The 26,708-nt window shown below is 36.0% G+C and overlaps 1 protein-coding gene across 12 annotated transcripts in view; it reads left to right on the forward strand.

Moving 5' to 3' along the window:
* The window catches only part of TBC1D5 (TBC1 domain family member 5), a 315,400-nt gene that overhangs the window by 31,452 nt on the left and 257,240 nt on the right, over positions 1-26,708 (forward strand). For 2 of the 12 annotated variants that reach the window (XM_082046566.1, XM_082046561.1), the window contains one exon: positions 23,174-23,345. The exons of 9 other annotated variants lie outside the window; for them this stretch is intronic. In XM_082046566.1, the coding sequence (XP_081902692.1) occupies positions 23,284-23,345 (62 nt within the window). In that variant the 5' untranslated portion in view covers positions 23,174-23,283. Of the gene's footprint in view, positions 1-23,159; positions 23,346-26,708 lie in introns of all 12 variants that reach the window. One more of the 12 variants, XM_082046567.1, reaches the window with a different exon arrangement.

The following is a 26,708-nucleotide window of genomic DNA, read 5'->3' on the forward strand; positions in this document are numbered from 1 at the left end:
CCGATGTTCTCAACTTGAACTAAGGATCCCACAGGGAGATGGGAGGTGTAGAAGGATGGGAAGTTGAGAGGAAATAGTGTAACCATGGGAAGCAGTAGCATGATGATAGGAACTTATGGGCATGATGTTGGTAGCAACAGTGGGTTTCTGAGAAACACAGGATCTTTTGTGTTGGACATCTGAAAGCAATAGCAGAATTGAATCATCCTATTAAATTATTAAAATATCCTGCTCCTTACAACAATGTGCATTTATACCCGTATTTTTTACTGTACGATAGATGTTACTTTTTTTTTTTTCTGTCTGAAATAATATTAGGAGATATGCATGGTTAAACATTCACATAGTAAGTTGTGAAATTTAACTTGAGTATTGAACCCCAGAAACCTGTTCTGTGAAAGCCTTTTAACACTAAGCAGCTTTACTACTAGCTACAAACGTGTAGCTTTTCTATTTGCACTATTTTAATTGTTTCATATTTTACGCAAAACATGGGCTCTCAGATTTTCATAGTGTAAGCTGCAATGTATTATTTTTGGGTTTTACCATATGTCCCTTTCTCAGTTCTTCTATATTATTTTCATACAGTCATCTGAGGTAAACCGTCTGCATATCATGGTGACCTTTCCTGGAGAGGAAATGCCTCCTGTTTTGCAGGCAGTGAAAAAATCATCCTGAGAAGTAACTGCAGTAACTGGTCATATTTCAGTAATGATAATGGATGTTATATAAACTTTAAGCAAACTTTTGTAGTTTTTTTTGAATGTGTGTTAACTGCAAGAAATGAGTAGCACCTAACAGTAGATGACCATCAACTTCAGAAATATAGCTTGCTGAGTTTTATCTACCTCAAATCCAGAAAGTTTTTGATGATTCTCCTTCTCGTTGAAATATGTTTTGATGAGTTAGGTCAGGTCTACATCAGGAGCACTTTGCCGTTTCATTTATACTAGCAACACACGTCTACTTCAGGTGCAACTCACCAGCAAAGTGGTAATCAGAAGAGCTTAGTCTTGTTCACGTCTCCTGCTTCTTCGTGCTGTCTCCAATGTTGAGAGAAGCTAAAAGTCAGTTTTCCTAGTATAACTTCCCCTTATCTCCATGAAGATAACACATATGGAATACCACCAGTATACTCTCCTGCCATGCGTAATCTTACAATATATGTTAAGGTGCCTGCCAGAATGAGCCTCTACCGTCCTGTCAGCAGTACACTGAAGACGCGAGTTCAGTGAAGAACGCTGTGCCTAGTGTGGTGACTTGTCTCTAATGAAATGTATTTTTCCTTTCAGCTGATATTCTGATCTTGTAACATGTGAGCATAATTTATGACAAGCTGATAGTGGCACTGAAGTTGATGAATACATGCTCTTACAGCATTATATTTAGTAAACACTAAACTATTTTCTTTATCCCAGGCTCTTGCACTTGACATATGGTTATAGGTGGATTTAATGTTTCTTACGCTGTTGTGAGGGTCAAACAACATTGAAGACATCCCTTATAGTCATTGTGAAAACAGCAAAAATATAAAATGAATGAGTTTTATTATTCTTTCTTCTTTGGTTGGTGTTTATGCTGTTTCTCATGTGTATGTGACTGCCATGTTTCAGTTCACCAGAGTTTTCAAAGACTTTGTGCATCTGGGATTATCCATTTGTTGTATCTATGTCAATTTAAACATTTGAAAAAAAGTTGGGAAGTTTTAGATTAATACTGCAAAACTGAACCTTTGTACAATAAGCTTTAACATGAATTTCATATGACTTGTGTGTTCACATGAACAAGAAGTAATTCCTTTGCAACTGTAATATCTGTTGATAAAAACATATTGGGTGTATATGAGTTATCTAGAAACTCAATGTATAAGCTTTTCTTCGAAATTTCTCCTAATTTGCAGCCAGCAAATGAAATTGTTGTAATTATTTGATGAGATAAATTTGGTTTTTTTCTGTTTCTATACAAATTTGATGTGTTTTGATTTTGTTTGTTTTCATTACTACGCGATTACTTGCCATGGTTTATCTAAGCTATTTCATCTTTAATTGGTTCAAAAGATAATTTTCTTAACATTTTCATTCACAATTTATGTAGAGTTCTATTTGCCTTTCTATGCTCACTTGTACTTAATAAATATCTGCACTGCTTGGGAGTGAATATAAAAATAATGTGGTGGTGAGAAGTATATTTGGGTAAAAACCTGAAAACCAATATCTTTTGTTTCTTTTTAACCACCTGAAATGTACAGTACTACTCTTAAGACTCTTTCTTAGAGAGAGACTTGCTTGTATGCATGTGCACGCAATAAATTCTTAAAACGATGAGTAAAACTACAAGCACATCCGAAGGCATGTTCTGCATTTTCAGTGAAACATATTTTGAGTAAGTAGCTGATCTATTGAGTATGGTTGTCCGTTGATTCTAAAGATACATTTTTCTGTGCTCAGACAAATCTAGATGGTAATCATTTATAATTTCTTGCCTTGATGAAAAGTAGTGATGAATAATATGATTGGAAGGAATGCATGAGTCATGAAAGGGGGAGCTGGGCAATCATGGAAAAATTCACTTTAAAAACTCTCTTCTGCTTACCAGGATCTTAATGTGAGTTCAGTTTACTATAACATAATTCAGAAATTACAATGGTAGAGGTTTTAATAAAAGCCTTGGATGGATGAACAACTCTGTAAGTTGACCTGAACATTGGTTGGTAGGTTATAAAAAAGAGGTTTTTAACTCTCAGCTAAAGTGATCGTGGATACAATGGTCAGAGGACACTCTGTCTTCTCACCCCCACATAAGTATGAAAATAAAATGTCTTAAAATATACTATAGTTAATATGGAGTGAATGGAGATCCTACGGTCCTGAAGATATCTACACTACTATAAAACAGCTTTTAAGCGCTGTTAAAATATTGATAACTTGGTAGAGCTCTTCAGAAACTCTCATTTCTATTTCAGATGTACATCTGTATAGCTGGTCAACATTTGTACTCTTGAGTGTACAACTACACATAAAAGAGAATAAAACCAAGTATTGTTACTAAATAAATGGCTTAATTTGTCATAGAAAAAAATCCATTGTTTTTCAGCTTTTTCCCATAGTAAAGTCATCAAACGTATTAAAAAATTGCTAGGTGAAGTCAAGCACCGGCTCTGTGTCCTGGGCAAGGCTGGAAGAACCAGCTGTTGTTCTCCTTGCAGTGACCTGGGCTAGGCAGCCTAACATCTGCTTCTCTTTTCTTTCCAGTGACCCAAGCCAGATTTCTTCAAAGCCTATTGCTGTTATTTTCCCTGCAGTTGCTCGTGCTGTTTTCTTTTACATGCTACAGCTGTTTGTGAAAGATTTCTTCCCTTTTTCTTTTCTGACTCATTCTTTCTGTAAATTTAAAGAGGTGATTTTTAAAATTCCTGGGTAATGTTGAGCATAGGACTGTTCTGGTTGTCTTGCTTTAAGGCATATGTCAGCAGTATAGAAAAAGGGCAAATTAGATTTAGTTTCCAAAGGAAGGCTCAGTCTTGCCTGTGGTTCTTATGGACACAGAATCCTAATCTTGAACTGAGATAATTACATGCATTTAGCTTGTGACAATTGAGGTGAGGCTGTTGGTCGTGGCTTGGGACAGGGCAGAGTTGAGAAACAAAAAGGGAGATATTTTGCTGGGTGAACTAATAGTATGAAAAAAATATGTGGCAAAATGCTCTAAATGAGGATAAAAATGAAAGGCTATCAATGACACAAACCTTAGTCAATAGGATTAAGCTGACCTTGGGAAGGCAATATTACTGTATGCTTAAATGCAAAACATGAAAGTATAAGTTTGCCATTTTGGAGGAGATACGGCTTAGCTTTCATAATCATCGCCTATGGAAATTATGGAAAATCTTTTAGAATGGCTTTTTTTTTTTTTTCTGGTAAAAACAAGGTTGGTTGGTTTGTTTGTTTGTTTTTATTTTTTGTAAGACTTTCAAATGTTAAAGTGAGCAAGAGGTTCTTGATTGTTTGCATGTTTCATGCTGACTATATTTTAGGAAAGGTCGTGCACCTTGCTTTCAGTTTGCATTCTTAAAATTTCTCTGGCAACTCCAAAACAGTTTATGTGGGCAAGTGATTTTTAAAAAAATACACTGGCTATTACTGAGTGACTAGAGTTTGCCTTAGCTGAAAACACAAATGATATACATAAGATGAAAATTTTAGCCTTTCTAGATCAATGTGAAGTGCTTTTTCAGTCATCATTGTTCTGGGACAACTAGTCTAATTATTATTTGAATAGATGCTACTCTACAATATAAACTGAAGCATAGTAAGGACAATTGGTGGGAGAATCACTTCAGAAACTGAAGAAGGTAGCTTTCCTAAGCCCCTTTCTCTAGCCATGTGTTCTTACCACTTATGCAGGTTGCTCTTTGCGCACCCATGCACTCTTTTGCTACAGTAATTTTAACCTTTATTAATTTTCTGATCTGACTGCATTAGTACTAATGGTAGTTCAAGGAAGGAGTGGGGAAGAGAAGGTTGAAGGGGATAGGAGGCAGTCATTAAGCAATACTCTGAGCCAGTGCCTACATATGGTGTTAAAAGATATGCTGCCAGGTATGTAAAAGGCCAGGGTAGCAATTGCTCACTGTCTCTGAAGATTATCTCGCCGTGTTTTCCAACAGCAGGGGTGTAAATTATAACATGTTTGGTTACTTCTAAATCTGATCTACTCATTTATACTTTTGTTGATCTTCTACAGAAAGTACAACTCTTAAGACACCAGAAAAACTAATGCAGAAAAAAACCCCCTGTATTGGCTGAAAGAAATGTGCTGTTTGGCTCAATGTGATAGGGCTTTTCTTACATAAATTCCCTGTGACTCATTGTCTCTTCAGTGTTCGAAAGTTGTCTAAGGTAAAAATTTATGCATAATTTATAAGGCCTAGTTGACATCCTATGTATAGAAATTCAAATTTTATCTTGTAATTTTTCTTGTTTACATCTCCATTAGTTCATCTATCTTGAAAGCCTTTGGTTCTCGAAATTTACCAAAATTTTTCCCTACAAAGGATTTCTTTCCAGTTCTTGTACTCTTCTGGTACAAACATGAATGTGCAAATCCTCTATGTTCAGAACTGATGCTGTAGTTAAATTCATTATACGTGTGTGCATACATATTTTGATGTTAAAGAAATACTTTTGTGTGGTTATTTCATGAAGATCATGCTATAAAGTTCAGTGTTTTGTTCACATGCTTTCAGAGTCTTCAAAAACAACAGAAAAATAATGCATGTGACAAAATATCTGAGTAAAGATTAATACAGTGATTTGGGACGACCTACATTAACATGCTATTTAAGGTCCTGTTGCTGATTTCTATGTAATTAACACTAGTGATGTATAAATATCAGTTGAATACAAATAACTTGAGCAAAAATGTTTATGGTTTCCCTTAAATAAAATCACAGAATCACAAAATGGTTGAGATCAGAAGGCACCTCTGGAGATCATCTAGTCCAACCCCTCAGCCCAAAGCGGCAGTACCTAGAGCAGGTTCCTCAGGACATTGTCTGGTTGGGTTTTGAATATCTGCAAAGATGGAGAATCCATGAATGGTCTGGACAGCCTGTTTCAGTCTTCCATTATCCTCATGGTAAAATATGTTTTTCTTATTTTTAAATAAGATTCTTGTATTTGTGTCCATTAGCTTTTCTCTGTTCACTGGATACCACTGAGAAAAGTCAGGCTCCATCTTCTGTACCCCCTTATATAATAATCTGAGCCTTCTCTTTGCGAGACTAAACAATCCCAGCTCTCTTGGCACCTGTTCATATTCCATATGCTTCAGACCCTTAGTCATCTTTCAAGCCCTCTGCACATATGTCCATGTCTCTGTTGTACTGGGGAGTCCAGAACTGCATACACTAACCTCCCTCAACTTTCTGGTAATACACTTCAAGCCATATGGACTTGTGTGCATCTGGTTAGTTTAAATATTCCCGAAGTTTGTTGTGCTCCACCTGAATCAGTCTGCTGTGCCCTGGACTTTCACACTGATTTCATGGGCCTGGGATTGCTGAAGGCTTATCTCACCAGTAATGACTGAGGTGAGGAAGGCATTGAGGATCTATTTGTCCTTTCTGACCAAGTTCCCATTCAGCAGTAGGCCCACTCATTCCCTAGTCTTCCTGTTGCTGCTGATGTACTTGATCACCATCAAATCCCTTGCCACAGTCACTTCTAGCTGGGCTTTCACTTTCCTAATCTCATTCCTGCATATTTGGATGATGTCTCTATATTCCTCTTGGTTTACCTGTCCTTGCTTCCATCTCCTGTATGCTTGCTTTTTTGTGTTTGAGTTTTGCCAGCTGCTCCTTGTTCATCCATTTCGGTTTTCTGCCATATTTGCTTGATTTCCTGCTTTTTGGGATGAACCATTCTTAAGCTTGGAGCAGGACATCCTTGACAATCAAGCACCTTTCCTGGACCCTTCTCTCCACAACCACCTGCTGCAGAATTCTTCTGAGCAGATACCTGCGCAGGTCATAAACTCCTCTACTGAAGTCTGCAGTCATGATCCTGCTTTTTGCCCTCCTCGGGATGCTGAATTCCACTATCTCATGGTCACTGCAGCTAAGGTTGCCTCCAGCTTTTACATTCCTGATCAGTTCTTCTTGTTTGTAAGTACAAGGTCCGGCAGAAGACCTTGTCCTCAATAGCTCATTGACAATTTGTGTCATTAAATTGTTGTCAATGCACTCCAGAAAACCTCTCGATTGCTTGTTCCATGCTTGTTCCTCAAGCAGGTACTCGCATGATTGAAGTCCACTGTTGAGGATCAGGGCCTGCAAATGTGAGGGGAGTCATAGGGATTGTTACCCAAGGGGTTGTTCCACTCATAGATTAAGTTGTTAAAGGTAAGAAGAAATAGTTCCTTTTGACAAGGGAGAACAGGTAGAATATATGGATTAGGTTAGAAAAAGTAATTACTTTCTTGTCTGATATTAGGAATTGGTCATTGGCCTAATTAGTTAGACGGGATTTGGGGTAGAGATCTTTTTACCCAGATACTGTTTATGAAGTAAGAGATTAGTGCATATTTTGCTAAAAAGCTTAGAAAATTGCAACTAAATGGTTTTAATTTCCACATGTCTTATTAACAATGCTTCTGTGAAAACATGATCATCCTCACTATTTCTTTTTGACAACTGGAGGAGGAAGGGATTGCGTGGAAGAATTGCCAACAGTCCTGTGATGCAAGGTTTCATTTTTGTCACTGATAATTTTCTGATACTCAGTCCCTTTCAGTCTTTTACCTTCAATTAATTTTTAAAAATATATTGTTGTTAGAACTACAACTGAAGTTTAGTCATTTATCTGTTTGGTGGGTTGTTGTGTTTATTTGTTTGTTTTTTAGAAGAGGACAGTTAGAGCATGCTAGAGACCTCGTGTTTGATTGTATTTGAGCTTCCAAAGTTGTAATATTCCAGCTTACATTGTTCTCAAGTAGATAGTGTGTCCATAATCTTAATAATTTAAAGACAGCAAAGACACATCTGAAGTGCATTCCATTCACTCAGTAGAAGAGGCGTTACTTGTTCCATATGGTTGTGTCTACCAACCTGTTATCTAAAACGTGATTAGAAGTTGAGTTGCTTTCTCTCATGCTGCCTTTGTTATGCTGATCACAAGAGTATGCTACTCTATCAGTCTGGGCATTTCTTTACGTAGAACATGATTTCTCACTGAATAGTTATGCCTTTTATTTGTTGTGTGAAATAGCAAAATGAAGTAATTTGTGCAAACTTTTTTGTACAGAATACTGAAAATAATATAGCTTATGCTGTTGTTGGTATATGCTCAAAATGGCTGTTTTATTGCAGGGGTGAGCTATACATTCCCCAAGATGTGGGCACCATGAATGAGGCCTGCTTCTACTACTAAATAATAAACCTCCTTTACTCCCTTATGTAATGTGACTTCCTATCTTATCTCCATTTGTTTAATCCATTTCAGTCTTTGAGGATGATCCTTATGTGTAGAAAGAAAAGGCTTTTACAGGAGGATAGACCTGAGTGTCTGCAGATAAAAACTGTGATAATGGAATTTTTTTCAACATCAGACTTTTATATATTGCTAGCTTGACTTGGTAACTTGCATGTTAAAATTAACAATAAAATGAAGCCATTAAAAGCCTCCTTCAAGAGGAAGGGGAATTGTCTATTTTTACAATATTTTTCAGGTGTTTCTATATTGATGTGGTTTACTTTTATTGATGAAACATCTAGGAGTGAGTTGCCTTTTTTTTTTTTTTCTTTTCTTCCTCCCTGCCATGCCCCTGAGTCTTCAAGTGGTTTGAAGCCTTTATGACAATTGACAGAGGTCAGTTCAACTTCTAGCAATTGTCCAGACATTGGTTAGTAACCCTGAATTAGGTCAAAATGTTATCGGGTTCTTAATAGCTTTTTACAGATTTTTTTTTTATAGTGACTGGTTTTGCTTAAAATTATTTACAAGCACTGGTAAAGAGGAAAAGAACTCTCATGAGCTTTTTCCTAGATAAAATTATTTCTCATTTGTTGTAGTCTATTGAAAATTTCTTGTTTAAGGTTCCTATTGAGAAACATACCTAGCAGGATTCGTAACTTTGGCTTACCTTGCAAACCCTGTAGTTAGCTCTGGTTGCCATTTTTTGTTGGTGGTGGACAGAAAAAGGTCTTTGGTAGCTCAGGTTAAAATGTAGCTTTGGAGAGTCTTGGAGGTTGAACCTATGCCTTCTGCCAGAATAGTGACGATGGATGCATTGCTGATTTGTGTACCTCTGTGAGCGTTGCTGTGAGACTCAGGAGATGACAAGTTTGGTTCCTAAGTTGCTGCCACGAGTGCTCTGTGGCCTTCTTCTGCCTCACTTCCTTGTGGAGATGACAGATTTACTGAATGGTAAATGCAGATAAAACTAAGTGTTCCTTTCTTCTTCTTCATCTCAAGGTTTTGTCAGAGTGTACAAGTATCTGTGATGAAAAAATGTGAGAAAATGAAACTAGATTGATGGAGGTGAAAAATCACACCAAGAGTGACTGAGGGTGAGAAAATCTGTGAACCTGTGCCTTAGGTGAAAATGTTTTGTCAAAACTAACATTTGCCAACGCAATTCTTCTTTTGGGATAAATACAATTATAAATTTACCCAGTACTGCCTTAGAGACATTTCTTATCAGCAGACATTATTGACTATAGATAGACCCAGAATGGATCGGAACATGAAGAAATGCAGTTACTTTCTTATACACCGATAACTAAGTATGAGAACTTCTCATACATTTTCTTTGTATTCTTCTAGAGGCAGTGAAGATTTCAGTGAAACTTTCTAATTGAGTAAGTTAAGGCCGATTTACTCTTCTCCTTGGGTTTGATACTTCTTGCCCATGTTTTTAAATCTCAGTTATTTTTTTCTATTTAACCTTTGAAGAAAGTCTAGTTGAATCTACATACTTAAGACATTACTAAATCATTCATATGTGAGAGAGGTCATTTGGGAAGCTTCTGATTATATCAATAACTATGACTGCATTTCCATTAGAAGAAGATCAAGGATTCAGTTCTCTTACCCAAATTGTTTCAATGTCTCTACTAGGCCATTTTCTGTGACCAGCTATCATTTTGTCTTGCTTTTGCATAAGAGTATGAGCAAACTCAAGAAGTGAGGTCTGGACACACAGGTTTTTTAGCTATAAGGAAACATGTACAGCAATAAAACGTCGTTGTATACTTGCATTCAAGACTCTTATTAAGGGAATTGGTGTCAAAATCCATTTTTCTCTAAGTCAAAAAGTCCATGCATTTGTTCAAGGAAGATGCCGTAATAAGTTGGCATCAAAAATTAAATAACAAACCAGATTCCTGGATTTCTTTATTTATAGGGCCCATGTCCGAGTTGTATAAGCCACAGACAACATATTTTGTAATTTTTTTTTTTTTAATTTGGTAACAGGAAGTACTTTCTTATGGATCTAAATAACTGACTCCATGGGCAAATGGCTTTTGGCTCAGTGATCTGATGCTGACATCAAATGTATATTCCTCTTTGGTAGGCTTCCCAAAGTGTGTTCCCTCTGTCTACTGAGACCTAAGTTCTTTGAAGGCCTTTTTGGCCCAGCTGCTGGGGAAAGCTTAGATGTCAATACCTTGCCTGAGATTTAATTTCTCCAAGTTTTGTTTTATTTACAATATTTTTTATTTTTATTTTTTTTTTTAGGTTTGGGATTGTTTTAAAGCATCCCTTTTCATAGTGATAAAAATACTCAGCCCTAATTACAGTGTCGTTTTGGGAGACTGAGTTCAGCTGTGCTTGGTTGGTTGCAGGAGATGATGATCTGTGTTTTAAATGAAGAAAGGAAATATCTGGCTATACAGTAAAATTGGAATACAGATTTTGCAGTCTTACTAGAAAGAATAATTGATGTTTGAGAAATACATAGGATAATTAATTGCTTTCAAATAAATCATCTTAAATTTCCTGTGTTTTTAAATTTTTTTTGTATTGTTTAAAGCAGTATGAAAACATATTTGCATGTCAGCTATTTTGGACTTGGAGTTCATACTGTACTTTTCTCTATATTGAGATTAATGATGAGAAAAAGAGTAAGCCATTTTTGTTATGGCCAATTTATTTCATTTCAGACTGTATTATCATTTGGTGAAAGCCCTATTGATTAGCCTTCATAGCTTTACAGAGCTTTTCTTCTAAGCACTTAAAGTTTGAGTTGTCTCAGTCCCATAGGACTGAAAGAAAGCTGTTAGTACCATGAAATTCTTCTTCTCTATGTTTACAACAGCTTGAAGCCTCTTCTTGGAATACAAAATATTAGCACATTAATGTTATTAACCCCTTTAGTACAAAATGTTTTTGGAAGAAAAAATATTGTTGTATCTTCAAAGTCTGCATTGTTTCTTCTACAAGAGTTTGGTTTCTTAAAGCTGAAAAATGTGTTGCTGTGCAACAAACAGATGCTGCTCTAACAATGCAATACATTATGTACCAAAAATGATCTTGGTTTTAATCATAGATGCTGATTTAATGAGACAAGACTAGCTTACATCAAAAATGGATTTAGGGTGTGATTTTGTTTTCTCTGTGTTTTCTCTACATAATTAATAGGAATATGGTACCTTATATATTCTGTTTTAAATTTGAAAGTGTACTTTGGTTTTATGCCATTTTATACTCCTGGTTTCTAATTCTGCCTTGTACAATACCCTTTTTTTTTATTCCTTTTTGTGATATTAACACAAGGGCATTAGTAAATCTTGTATCTTCAGTGTATTTCCTCAAAAAGTATTTCCTTTTTACAGAATAATTCTGTTCGTACTTAATCTTTCCATTTTGCCAACATCTCCTTCTTCACTTATTTTCTGAATGTTTCCCATCCAGGGTTTTCATCCTGCTTTTACCACGTGGGACATTTAAGATGTTTGTCTGTAACTAATGTTAGTTTATGAATCAGAAAAACAATGCTAATCGATATCTTCAGACACTATCAGTACTTTATATTTTATGAACAGGCCTGATCCCCTGGGAGCATTTCATTGTTGATATCTTTTCAGTTCAACTTTCATTTTATTCTGCAGATATTTTGTAACTTAGTGTTAGTTGCTACCTCTAATCCTTCTATCACAGATATAAATTTTGATTGACAATTTCACTTTTAGATAAAGTCAGATACAACTATACTTGGGGGTGGGGGAAGTCTTCATATTGTGTTTTTAATTCCACTGAACCCAGCAGAGTTAAATGTAGTTTGGATGCACAGGGAAGAATTAATGATTGGAAGATACAGAGTTGGTAAATTATTTATTCTGGCCCTGAGGAAGCTGAAAAGCTGAGTGAAAGACTAATAAATCATTTGTGGTAGTGCTGGTTGTCACTTCCAATTATTTTAGACGGTTTTGTGATAAACTGCAGCACCTGCTAGATATCCCTGCACCATCCCTTGATGCTTGCAGTGCAGCTTGTTCAGTCGATTATCAAAGGCAAATTTGTCTAAAGTTTCCTCAGGTTGGAAAGAGAATTACTTTTCTCAGTCCCCCCTTCCCCCGTTTTTATAAGCTCCTTTTTACAATTCATGCATGAGGTAAGTAAAATTGATGATACATGTAGAATTTTATTGACCTAATGTACATTTAGGTATGGTCAATTGAACCACTGAGGAACGGGATGAGGGTGACATGTCTGTTTGAGTGTAAACCTCCCCTCGAAAGGCTGGCTTGCTTTCATCTTTTTGAATAGCAGCTGCTTCGAAGGTATGAAAACTAGCATTCATCCTCTGTTTTTGAGGACCGGGTTGGAGCTAGTGCTGAAGTTACAGAGGAGACTGACTTGAATATCACTTGACTTGGACACTTGTTCAGCTTTTCTACTGCTTTTATTTAGAAAGTCTGTGTTTAAAATTACATGTACAGAGACCCTGTTGATACTCAGCACACAACACTTTAATAAATAGATTAAGGCAGGGAAAAGTAGTTGGAGGACTGGAGAAAAGATTTAGAAAGAAGAACAAAGTGATTTTGAAGAGCAGAGGGAGTAAAAACGTTGGAAAGATTAGGGTTGATAGAGAAAGACTGAAAGTAAGATGAATGATGAAGGAAGAAAGAACTGAGATGGGTTAGTGGAAGGCAGCTGTTTCTTTATGCCACCTCATGGAAAATAGCGTTAGGCGTTTTCTTATTTAGCTGTAGTCTGAGCACCCTTTTCTGCAAGACAAAAGAACCAGGCCTACCATAAAAATACTTTCCAAACTGAAAAAGTAGTAAAAAGTAATGCCATTCATTAGGCATTGATGCAAATGGGATGGGAAGGGGGGTGATGGTTAGCGATGATATATTGTATAGTGTGGGACCTGAGCATGACATAAATGGTATGGAGTAAGGGGTGCAGAATGTGCTGGATTTGACTGGGGTAGAGTTAATTTTCTTCATAGTAGCTAGTATGAGGCTACGTTTTGGATTTGTGCGGAAAACAGTGTTGATAATACAGGGATAGTTTAGTTATTGCTGAGCAGAGATTACATGGAGTCAAAGCTTCTTCTGCTTCTCACCCCACCCCACCAGCAAGCAGGCTGGGGGTGCACAAGAAGTTGGGAGGGGGCACAGCTGGGACAGCTGACCCCAGCTGACCAAAGGGTTATTCCATAGCATATGGTGTCATGCTCAGCATGTAAATCAGAGGGAAGAAGGAGGAAGGGGGATGTTCTGAGTGATGGTGTTTGTCTTCCCAAGTGACTGTTACACAGTTTTAGAAAGCTGAGCTCAAAGCTCACCTTTATGTTGTCCAAAGGATGTGGATAAGGGAGTTCCTGGTTATGCAAGAATAGGTAAGTACATATTATATTTCTGCTCATCTTGGGAAAAGGGCTGTGAAACTTGAAAACTGTATTTCTTTAAAAAATTAGAATGCATCACGTATTCAGCTTAAAACTGTTGAGATTCTTTCATGTCTCTCTTATTGGTGAAAGGATGCATCTTACACACAGTGCTGAAAGACTTGCTAGTAAATGTTGATTGCTATAACTTAGCAGTTATACAGTAACTTTTTGTTGTCTTTTCCATTATCTTCCTGACCTAATCCATCCAAATAACATTGAATTCTAAACATTCTGGGTCAATACAACCAACAACTCCAATCCATGGAAGGTAAAAAATTCAAGTTTTTTTAATTTCCGTTTTTCCATTAGTGGATCCCAGCTTGGAATTTCAAGTGAAATATTTGTCTTACGAAGTGATGGTATTTTGATCCAGATAAGTAGTTCAAGACAAATCAGAGAAGTGACCACGCTAACTAAAATCAGAATTGAGAAGAGCTTTGTTTTCTTGTTGTATATATTGTTCAGATAGACTTTTTGTTGTTGTTGTGCTGCTGTAGGTCACGAAAGAATCAGATGGAACTATCAAGCACAGTCACCTTACTTCTCCAGATGACTTCCATACAGAGAGATCTGCAGAACTGCAGATCTAGATCTGTGAACTTTGAGAAAGCTCCGTGAATACATCCGTTCAAGTTCAAGAAAGTAGATACTAGGTGCCGGAAAAAATGTATTAAGCTTTGTCAATGAGTTCTTGTTTAGTTTTCTGGGGGGCAGGTTTTTTTGCTCAGTTTCCTGGAAGGTTTTTTCGTTGTATCAGTGTCCATTATTTGCAACCACTGATGACAGTATAGGAAGGACAGGCTGTAGCATCTAATCTATATTATTATAGTTTTATTACACTTAGTGTTTCTGTAAGCATGGTAGATCTGATGGTAACAGAAATCAGTAAAATTTTTTGTGCAGTTTGAATCAGCCATTTATTCATGATTTGAACATCTAGACGTACATGGATATTAATTGTCGTGTTTTTACATTCTTACATTCCCAGAGAAAGGTGGTGTCCATAGTAAATGTTGATTTTCAAATAAATACAGTTTTGCTGTAGTAGTTTTATATTTATTTATTGTTAAACACAATTGGTACATTTATGTGTGTTTTTAAATTAATTAAGGACCTTAACATGTACAAAATTAATATTTTTTACAGTTTTGCGTGTAATTCGAGAACCATTTACTTTATTTTTAGGACTTTGAAAATTTATTATTTATGTCCAGTTCATATAAGTTAAGTACACAAAGATAGCAATATGTAATTTTGTTACGTTTATTTCATTTACAGGATAAATATCTTGGATATATGTTAAAAGGGGGGATGAAAAAAAACACATTTGAAATGAAAATGGATTTCTTTTATAAGATACTGCTTATAATAATCTGAACTGTTAACTGTGCTTTAAAAAAACAGTGAATTTTATCTTCAGATACATTAAAATAAGAGAGCAAGTCTTCCTGCTTTTTCTGTTGTTTTACAACTTTCAAAGTCATTGGACTCCCCCATTTTAAATAGCATATCTGATTTTTTTTTACACCCACCTGAGAGACTGTCACTGTTTGAGAGGCTGGGTATTTCTAGCTTTTCACTTATCTTTTCTTTATACCTTTACCAGTGGGGTTCATGACAGCCACAGTGGCTTGGGCCAGACACACTTCTAACCGAGGGTCCCTCTTCCAGCCTGTCTGAAGAGAGATGCTTAGGGGGAAGTTTGAGAGGTCTGTGACATCTTTTCCCACATGTGCTTTTCTGCCTTCTGGAGATCTGAAAGCTTTTAGACAAGGGGAATCAGAGATGGTGTCTTTTTATCTAGCAACATTCAACAGTATTGGTTTTGGTTCCCCCCTTGGTTTTCTCTCTCCTGCAAAAAAGTGGTCACTTTTTGAACCTCTGTAAAGTTTTAATGTCCTGCGGCAAGGAGTTCCATGGCTTGACTTTTAACTCTGTGAAGAAATAGCTCCTTTGATTTGTTTCAGAAATAACGCTTATTAACTTCTTTTTCCCTTTCTCCAGTTCTGTGGGATTATAGCAGCAAACACGTAAAGACTGATATTTTTTTTTTTGGTCACTTTTATTTAAATTAACTTTCATAAGTAATTGTATGCCCTAAAATGGCTTGCCATGATTTCAATTTTATTTTAAATATATTTTAGAAGGAATAATATTTAACTCAAATATTTCAAAATATATATACTTCTTTAGGCTAAGGCATTTGTCATTTTGACTCAGGGATGAGAAAGGATAGGGTCAGTTATCTGACCTTCCTTAAACAGGAAAAGATGTTAAAGGAAATTTTTCACAGTATTTTATCTTTTTGTAATAATGTTTTCCTCTAACTTCTGTCAATGAATTCCACAGTGTAGGTGAAACTGTTGTTATTCTCGGTTACAAAGCTGCAATTTTTTTACCTTTAAAAAATTTCCCATGTTATGGCACAGAAAGGAAGCTAATCCAATAGGACTTCCACTGAACTTCTCAGTAGGATTGATTTTTAAAGATCTCATGTGTTTTTCTAAAAAAAGTGGTGACGTAGAAGAGCTTTCCTCCAGCAAATAATCAGTGATCTGTCTTTGCGTACTGCAGAATAGAATAATGTGGACAAGGTAAAAAGAACATTGTCCCTGTTTTTCTTAAAAAAGAAGAATTTGTGAATTCCAAATTGCTGGTGAAGGCATGCATTGATTCATTGAACTAGACTGCATACTGTGATTAAAATACTGATTTAAAGACAGTTTATCACATCTATAAATATCTAAGTAATGCACTTTCTTTTCCAATTAAGTTAATTTTAGGAACTATTCCCAAATATTGAATCCCTTTTTCTGTGCTGTTGGAAACAGTGATATATTATAGAATTAGTAAGCCTTACATCACTTACATAGGGTAATTATTGGAAACTATTTTAAGAGTTGTGGTAGAAGTATATCTGGAAAAAGATCCCTAGGCCAGCTAACCTTGATTGAAGCATGGGAGGTCATACATACGTAATTTACTGAATTTCTTTATTATATTTCTGCTGTAAGAGGTAGGAGGAGTACACCATACACAGTGCAATCAACTTTTCAAAACAACATTGGCTAACAAACTATAGAACACAGAAGAATATAGAACTGAATAAAAATAATTAAAAAAAAAAAAAGGTAAAATGTTAAATGTTTTGTCTTCTATATTAGACCACATTTTAATCCTGTCTCATCTCTGTCAGTTTCTTCCAAGAGAAGAAGTGTTAGCAAAAGGGAGTCTTGTTTTGCATTAAGTGTTTTAAAAACATTTTTTGTGTAGGTTAGCAGGAGCAAGAAGTACACTTCGGACTTGGAGTTGATGATGATGGTGGTTTTTTTCTGCTGGGAATGTTTGTTTTGTGGTCTTGGACCAACCTCCAAGAAAGTTTTGTCCTTCATATGGAAGAGTTTCCCCATGGAACTTTGGGAAGTCATTTAAACTGAAATCAAGCAAGCGCTCAGAAGAGAGAGAGCTCAAAACCAGAATTTTATGACTTGATCTTGAAATATGCTGCAGCTGAGCGATGATGAAGATATGAATAATTGAATAACTTTTAGACATTGCTAGAATGGAGCAGAGTTTTCCAGCTAACAGAAGAGGTGATAAGTGTTTTTTCTGCAGATGCTGCCAAATGCCAGGTTAGCATCAACAAAGAGTGCAAGCGTGTTGCTAAGCTACAGAGTAGATTGGCCAATTGTTGATTAAAAACAAACATACCAAAAAAACGAACTCTACTAACTTACTTTTGCATTTGTTTTCTTTTGACCATCCCCTATCTGGTCTCTTCACGTGGTTCAATGCCAGCCAGCTGTTTGTCCATGAGGTAGTTTTCTCCAAGTGCTTTAAGGTGGTAGCATGATTTCAGGAGGCTGCTGGAATGGTGCAGTGCTACACTGTTAATCCTATGCCTGTGTCACCTAGCAAGTCTCAGAATGGCTGCATATACATCGTGAGAAGGAGCAGGAAAAGAAATGATACTTTAAAAATTTCACAGGCAAGGAACTACTGGGAATCATCTGGAATTTTCTACTAGAATAACTCAGATCACTCTGTTCAGTAGCCAGGACTTATGTCACATCTTTTGAAGTAGGTGGGAGTTCAACACTGGTCAAAAGCTCTTGAGATATACAGAACAGTGAAAATTAGTATTTTTCTCTGACAAAGAGATTGTTCAGAGATGCTGCTAAGTGCTTTCAGTCCCTTACTTGGTCTGAAGCTAAATAAGCTTGTAGTTGGCCTTTGTCAAATCATTTAATGACTTGCTTAGGGTCAGGTAATGCGATCCTGAGGAGTAAACTACCACTGGTTATGTTTGCTTACTGTTAGATTACTGAATATTTGAATGAGGAAGGAAAGATTCTTTGGTTACTGCACTATTTCTGTCCAGAGCTCTGCAAGTTCGTGACTCTGCCACAAGACTCATAGATCATGGGTTAAATTTGGAAATCTTTACATTGCAGTTCAGGCCTTCATAAAAAGCATGCTGAAGATTGAAAGAGTGGGTGATTACTGCTTCTGGAAATGAGTTAAATAGTTCCTTATCATTGCAAAAGCCTTATATATGTGCCTGATCTATGTACTCAACATTGAGAAAGAGAAACCTTTTGAGGCCCGTGTTTTACTCTAAATCACTGCAGTTTGCTGTTTACCAGGACCCATGTTAGCCAAACATTTCTCTGTCATGAATAATGAGTTACACCATGGATGTTTCTTGGAGTAAGAAATTGATAGTTTCCTGCATGCTGTTGGAAAGACTCCTTGGGCTTGCAGTGTGGCCCCAGCCCAGGCTTTGAGACATGTTTCAATTATTATTTTGCTTTCTGTCAAGTAACATTTTAATTTTTGGGTGCTTTTTTATTTTTTAGTATTTCAGAAAACCGGCATAAACTACTACGAAAGCTGGCTGTTTTGGTGGGCTTTTAAGTTCATGTGTGGAACTGAAATACAGTGATCTTTTCACCATGGTTTCATCAATACTGGAGTTTGTGGATGCACTTGGCCCTTTCTGGTGTAACCAGCAGTCTTGGACACTCTTGTTGACCAGTACCTTCAAAAGCCCAAATTCTGTCAAAAGGCACTGATTGGGTTGCAGTGACCTTAATTTTGACATCTTGCTTCTCTGTTTAGATTTCCACCAGACTTTCCTGTTTGTTTATTCTAAATGCCTCCATTCTGCCTCATGGTGTTGGCAATAGATCTCTTGTGGGCTATTCTCAGAAATAACAACAGTCAGACTAAGGACAAAGTTGCGTTGTTGCTACAGATTGTTTATTTTTCTCTCTAAAGATTTAGAAGATTAAATTTCAGATATGGAGATTATGGGAGAGTATTTGAACACTAATTAAAGGTAGTAAATATAAAATTGTGAATATTACTGTTCTTTTTGGAGGTCGAAATTTACTTCTTCATTGCTAACTGGGCAGTGGCTACAGTGACCTCTCCACTGTGTTCTTATTTGGATATTAACATTGTAGATATTTTCAGACTTGGGAGCTTACTATTTCATAATAGAAATCAGGCTGATTAATGTAACCAGCAACTGGAAGAACATAAATGTGCTCTTTAACCGAGTCTTTTTTTGATGAAAATGTGTGTAATGAGATGTAATTTTTTAAAAGTCTGTGTTGCTACTTATCTGTTGTGGATTTATTTGGGGGGAAAGAGATGTAGGATGTGGGCATTTGATTTCTAACTTCCACATTCAGGCTTGCTTATTTGTGTAATGCATTATATATTTAAATGGTAAAATAGTAAATTTAAGGTATGTGGCATATTTTGGTTTTCTGTCTTGAACGTGCTTGTTACTGTCTATGTATCAGTACTACTGTTTGCTCAATTGTTCTTTGAAGGGATACTTTCTTTTAGTAAACTTTAGTTGAAGTTCAGGTTTTACTTAAATCTTGGAAAATGCTGTTACGCTGAATATTTGGCTGAAGAATTAGGCTTTGACTTTCAGCCACTAGGTTTCATAGGTAATTCTGTTCTTACTTTGTCTAAAGATGGATCACTTCAGGGTGCAGTTTTTCAGCATGACATGTTGGGAAAATGCTTTGCTTCATAACAAGAAGTTTGGGAAACGGGAAGGCAAAGATCGGAGGAATTTGAAATCAATCTTGAATTTTATTTAATCCAAATAGCTTCTGTGCTATTCTCAGCCTGCTGTATTGCAGCTACTTAAACACATGGGATTTTTAATGTTACATGCATGCAATGGGAGAGATGATATAAAATCATTGTGTCTGGATAGTGTTTGTGTTTCACACGACCGTAATAATACAAATGAGAGTTTTCTTCTGTCACTGTTTACCATTTTAACAAAACCAGGACATCTTCCTAGCTAAAAAAGCACAAGTTTGTGACAGCTTGAAAAGTTCTGTTCTAAAGATGTGTGGGCCACTGTTTTGGGCTAATAGCTGTATTTTTGAAGAGAAAGAGTTTCACATCTCCCAACTTTTGAGTTTGACATTGGTGACTCTGCTAATTGTAATAGAGCTGTGGAACTGTTTCGTTCCAGATGGAACTTTAATCTGGCTTCTGATTGAGCTGAGTGTCCTTGTAGAGTCTCTTAGCATCTGCTTTGGAAATGTATATAACATTATTCAAAATTTGTACCAAATTAAACCACCCTAAGGCTATAATTCAATTTTTCTTTATTGAGGAATGTATTGTCAACAACTGTATGCCACAGAGTAAAATCTGCACTAGATCTGTTATTTTTTTTTGGCTATTAGCTGTTCATTTAGATTATTGTGATTGAATTTCCAGGTTCCTCAAGTTTACTTTGTCAATTGTAAGTTTATGTTAAGGAATTAACAAATACATGGGTTTTGGTTTGGATTTTTGTTGTTGTTGGTTTGGGGGTTTTGTTAATTTGTTTGGTTTTTGTGAGGTGTTTTTGCTTGTTTGTTTGTTTTTTCCCCTGAAAGTAGATGAGCTTAAATTGATGCTTTCTAGCATTAATGATTGGGTTATATTTTTATTTATGAAATAGTAATGTTTTTGTAATTGTATATAATATCTGTGGATGAAGTTTGAGATGCCTGTTTTTGTATTTGGATTGTAAAATGGAAAAAAAACCCACATGAAATATATTGAAATACACTATACCCCATTCATTTAACTTCTGTACCTTATCTTAGTTTCTCTTGTATCTGTAATAGTTAAGGATTGTGACTTTTATTTTTCAGTTCTTTAAAGTCAGCTGTATTTAATGACAGTTTTTATTTTAAAATATTCCTCTTGAGCTCAGTGTAACTACTGTTTTGAATACAAGTTCTGTTATTGAAGACGGTCAGATTAGGGTAGCAAATTGATGCAGTTTTTCTGTTAAGACTTGATTTGTGAAATGCTTTCGAACTTGAGTAGATGTGCTTAGAAAGATGGAAGTGGTGTTACTAGCAAGATCAAAGCCTGAAGCTTTGAGTATATTAAAGGTATTCTAAAGCATTTCTCAGCCTTAAAAAGTCTTGCCCTTTAGTACTGCCCACTCCTAACATTGAGTTGGAATCACTGAGAACTTTAGCAGAGTGTTGAAAACTTATGAAACATGTCTATTTTCTTTTACTTGTGACTTTTTTTCTTTCTTCATCTTTATCCATCCATCCATCCATCCATCCATCCATCCATCCGCTAAATCTATTGAAGAAGCTTCACCGAAAAACACTGATGTGGATTGATAAATTCCTTGCCTTCAACATCAGAAATTTGCTCCTGCTGCTGCTGAGAAGCACAGTGAAGTTGGAAGTGTATCTTTATTGAGTTATGCAAAGCTATTCCAGTTTCATTTCAGCTTCTAAGAGAGTTGATGGGCAATACATATTTGTTGAAGGGTAATTTTACTGAAATGTGCAAAGACCTGTCTCTTTTCAGAAAGCATCTATAGAAAAGTTTTAAGAGAGAAAGGAAGATCCTGCCCCTGTACAGCTACTGTGTTGTTTTGTAATGTGCTATAGACAAATCTGTCCACTTTATTTGGACTGATTCAGGAGGCAAAACTGTGCTCTGAGTCAGACAGAATAGTGAGTTAAATCTGGACCTTTTAGTTAAAACTTTTAGTAACCAAGTTGTAAAGTGTTATGCAGCAATGTCTGTTGATGGTAATGTTCAGTAGATACTCCTCTTATTTCAATTTGGGGCATGAATAAATTTCAAAACCACAGAGTTATCATCAACTGCAATTTATCTTACATTCTGGATGCTTCTAATAGTTGATTTTAAAACCATTAAATTGATATGAGAACAAGATGTTCGTAGAATCATAGAATCATGTTGGTTGGAAGATACCCTCAGGATCATTGAGGCCAACCATAACCTAACTCTCGTACCTTGTCCCTAAGAACCTTGTCTGAACACCTTTTAAACCCCTCCAGGGATGGTGACTCCACCACTTCCCTGGGCAGCCTGTTCCAATGCTTGATAACTCTTTCCATGAAGAATTTTTTCCTAATATCCAATCTAAACCTCCCCTGGCACAACTTGAGGCCATTTCCCCTTGCCTTATCACTTGCTCCTTGGGAGAACAGACCAACACTCTCCATGCTACAACCTCCTTTCAGGTAGTTGCAGACAGTGATAAGGTTTCCCCTCAGCCTCCTTTTCTCCAGGCTAAACAGCCACAGTTCCCTCAGCTGCTCTTCATCAGACTTGGGCTCCAGGCCCCTCACCAGCTTTGTTGCCCTTCTCTGAACTCTCTCTAGTATTTCAGTGTCCTTCTTATGATGAGGGACCCAAAACTGAACACAGGATTCGAGGGCCTCACCAGTGCTGAGTACAGTGGCAAAATCACTTCTCCAGTCCTGCTGGCCACACTATTCCTGATATAAGCCAGGATGCTGTTGGTCTTTTTGGCCAGCTGGACACACTGGTGGCTCATATTCATCTGGCTGTTGATTAGCCCTCCAAGATCTCTCTCTGCCAGGCAGCTTCCTTACACTTCAGGTAGCCCCATTGATGTGTTAGAAGAGACAGTAGCTATGAAGTGAGTGTTCACATGAGACAGAGACACGATTGCCAAATCAATCTCTCTGGTATCGTAATTCTTCTACTGAAGTCTGAAAACATGTGACCAAATCACTCATTAATGTCGTGAAAGTGGCTTAGAAGTAAATACCATCATACAGACAGTCTTCACCAGCATAGTGTTGGAAAGACCCCAAAACTAACAAAGCATGAAGCAAAGAGATATATAGGAATACAGTGATCTTAATACTCCATACTTTTTCCACCATCTTTCCTTTAAAATTTTTTATTTCCGTACCTCTGGGGAATTTGCTTTTCCAAGTAAGTTTTCATATCAAAAACAAGTAAAAAAAAAAAAAAGGCAAAAACCAAAGCCTCTTCCATTTACTTTCGTGATTTTTCCATATGCGACTTAGCAAAACTCACCATTGTGTTGTGCCTTGACTACTTGCTTGATAACTTTCAAAATTCTCCTACTTTTTTACATGCAGAAAATTGTTATAATCTGGTAAATGTTACTTTGTAGGTGTATATCTAGTTTTGAAAAGATAAAATATAAATTAGGTCTTGCCTTTAGTCACAAATTAAAAAACAATGTTCTAACGTTTTTTAAAGCACACAGTGAAAATTTTCAGTCCCCATAGAACAAGAATTTTATGTTGGTTCTTTTGATTTGCTCTCATCTGATTACATGAGATTGAAAAATCAAGCATGGAGCAAAAATAACCATAAGATACATGAGTTGTGGGAACATGGTCTACCTTCAGAAAGTCACTGTTTCCCTCTTCTTTCTCTTATATGAGAATTTTTTTTGTAGCTCATACATACCATCAAGCATGGAGTGTGATCCCCAGGAGACTGGTGGTTTTACCATTCAGCTGGTCAACTGCAGAGCTGAAGCTGTTTCAACACCTGTGTGATACCTGCATGGATATAGCAGTAGGAGTCACGGATCGATGTATAGTATTTTTAGACTGTTGCTTGACAATGTAAGTTACTACTTTGCTTAAAGTGATTTGTAAAAGCATGAAAAAATTGATAGGCTGTTTCTTCTGAGTTCTTAGCCATTGATTATTAGCAAGTTTAATTTATCCTCAGTAAAAAGAAATTAAATTGCATAAACGCATATGTCTGACAAATGAACACTTTATGCTTTAGTGATGTTGTTAAAATAGAAAAGGGAATTAAATAAAGTGAAAATGTCTAACTCATAGATACGTGCATTTCAGTCTGACCTATGTTTGTTAAAGGCAGATATGTTTGTCATTCTGATGAAGATGCATTTCTTCATACCTTGCTGTTGACAGAACCTCACCTACTTTTCCCATTTATTATGATAATAGCCTACCAGATGTCACATGTCACAGCCTAGTGAAGTTGTCTCTGCCTATTACTACTTTATATAGAATGTGCATTCTTGTTTTTCTTTCCTTAATCTAGGAATTTTTATATGCTCTTGACATCCCCTATTTTATGACGAAAAGAATAGAGGCAAACTATTTAAAATATTTGAAAGGAATTTTAGAAACAGTAGGCTATTTTCTTCCCATTGTAAGTACCAAAATGTTAAAGTATGCCTTTATGTGGATGGATAACCTGCATCTCATAAAAGTGGTCATATATCTTAAAACTGTAGTAAATTTAGACTTAATATAGCTAGTTGTGTTGTGTGATGCAACTTTTTTGACAATTGCTGGTTTCAGTGGATAGATACATAGATGAATGCTAGTAAGAGAGGGTGAAAACACAAGTTATCATGTCTTATGGATACCTGTAGTGATAAAGAGTAACAGAGGTCATAATTCCTTACCTAAAACATAAAACTGGCAAATATTTTTTTTTTTTTTTTCAAGATAGTTATAATCTGAAAGACAGGATAGTCTCATAGCTATGTATGGATAGGTGCAGAGTCAAAACAAGTTTTGGCACAGAGAGTTGCAGGAGTTTTTCTTCTGATTCACAGCCTTTGAGCTTTAGTGGGACTGATCTTCAGGACTTGTCATTCAAGGTGTGGCAGTGGGCATCCCTGTGTGTTAAAGCTGTGTTGAATACACATCAAGCATGTGATGATAGAAACATCATGTTGCGGAAGTAGAGAGCTACTTGGAACCACAGCCAGATTTTGTAGTTTTTTTGTTTTGTTTTGTTTTTCCCGGCACTTGGGACTAGTGGTTTTCAGTTGTATTGGAAAAAAGTGTTTCCATACAAAACCTTTTGGTTAAAAGCTTCATATCTTGGCAAGAGTGTGTTTTCTACAAGTATGAGCAGTGTTTATTTTGCATTATGTACTATCGAGGAAGGTCATTCTAAGTTTTCTTTGTTCTGTTTTTAGTGGTTTTTTTGTTTGTTTGTTGGTTTTCTTTTTGTTTTGTTTTGTTTGGGTTTGGTTTGGTTTTTTTAAATGTTTGAGGGTTTTTTGTGTATTAAAATAAAGGTGAAAGTGTCTCCTAGATTTATAGATTTGTGTGCTTACATATTAGAATTTACAGAAAAATTCCATATAAGCCATTCTTTTACTTTCAGAATCAATACTAAGAAGTTTCTTTGCCCAGAGCAACAGCAAGAACGTATAACTATCAGCATTTTAATGTAGTTTGCTTTCTTATGTTTTCCTGTGGAATTGTTCATACATGAGGTTAACTATTTCATGAAAATGCTTTTATTTTCTACAGTAATATTTGTAGATGAAAGACTGAGTTCTCTGTACATTCCTAAAGGATCATTGCAGTCCTTAAAGGTGCATTATATCGTCTAATATAGATGAATATGCTGAAAGTCAACATAGGAGACTATTATGCTTGAAGCAGAGGAAGTCAATGTGAAGCCTGACATTTTTCTTTTACATTTGCAATATTTATGCAACCAGAATTGACCAAGGCTCAGAATATTTGAAGTTAGACAGTTCCGAAGAAATCATATTTGAATAAAACCCAAGTTACTGTCTGAAATCAGTGTTGTGGTCCTGAAGTTTCCTTCAAACTGAATTTTAATTTCTCTTTTTAAAGAAGATACCCAGATTTAATTTGTGTGTCTTTCAAATACTTGAGTTTGTCAAATTACTGTGTTTTACTTTCAAAATGAAAGAAAAGAAATAAATTAAATTGTAAAGATAAATTATTTGTGGAAGTCAAACAAAACTGAAACTTTGTTCAATGGATTCCCTTCTTTGTTGAAATGATCATCCTTTAAACATCCATCTTCATATAATGAAAATGAGATGAGAGAAATTTGTATAAAATAGGTGATTTCTTGTGTGTTTTCTTCCACCCTCTTCCACCCTCTTCCACCCTCTTCACCTCTTCTACCCTCTTCAAATGAAGTGTTGTAGTGCAAAAAGCAGTCCTGTTGCAGTCCTGCTACACTGAGTAAACGCCACACTTGACGCACAGAAAGGAACCTTTTATTCAGTTTTGTGAACAATTTTTAAGTGAGCAAAGCCTATGATACTTAAAACAACATTTCTACCTTTCTACAGGAAAGACAACTATAGTATTTAAACTAATTATAATAATGAGGCACCAAACAAGAATATTTGATGTGCTGCCTCTACTTATGATTTCAGCACTTAAACATTATTTGAGGATTTAAGCACTTTCTTCAATTTTCACCTTTTCAAAATGGAAGCAGTAACTGGTTTAATTAAAGGTGAAATACTCTCAGTTTTCTCTCCTTACAGTCTCTGATGCCAAGTAGACATATATACTTAAATTTCTTATAAAATTGTAAGTTTGAAATAAAAGAAGCAGCTGTCATAGCATTTAGAAATAATTCTACTTTAAAGTTTTGGTTTAGACTTGCAGTCTTTGCTTCTAGAGCTTTTTATTTTCTTGTGGTGATGATGACAACATAATTTTGAATTCTGCCAACATTCCAAATATGATCAAATTTATGACTGTATTCTTTAACGGAGTCTGTTTTAAATAAATAGCAGTTGGTGCAAATTTCCAACATGCTCAACACTTCATTTGCTAATATTTGAATAAGCAGAATATACTTTTTGAAGTAGAATAATTAATTTCAAATAATATTAGCAGTTTTTTCCAGTTGTTCAACCCTACTTTTTTTTTTTTTTTCCCCAAAATATCTTTGTTATATTTCATACTTGACCAGTTTGTCTGCAGGTTACCACACTGGGTAAGTATTTGCATTCTCAGTAGCAGTATCAATTTGCTCTAAATACAAGGAAGGAACAGAGACAGACTTGGGATTTTTTCAGTCTTGCATTGTCTGCGTTTCACTCATTTGATTGGGCCAGATAAATGAAAGTGAGATCTGTGACTTTGTATGCAGATCGACATTAACCAGTAGATGAGGTTAATTTGATTATGAATTAATATATTTAATGAAACCCC

Source organism: Streptopelia decaocto, assembly GCF_964273445.1.
Source record: "Streptopelia decaocto genome assembly, chromosome: 2".
NCBI lineage: Eukaryota > Metazoa > Chordata > Aves > Columbiformes > Columbidae > Streptopelia > Streptopelia decaocto.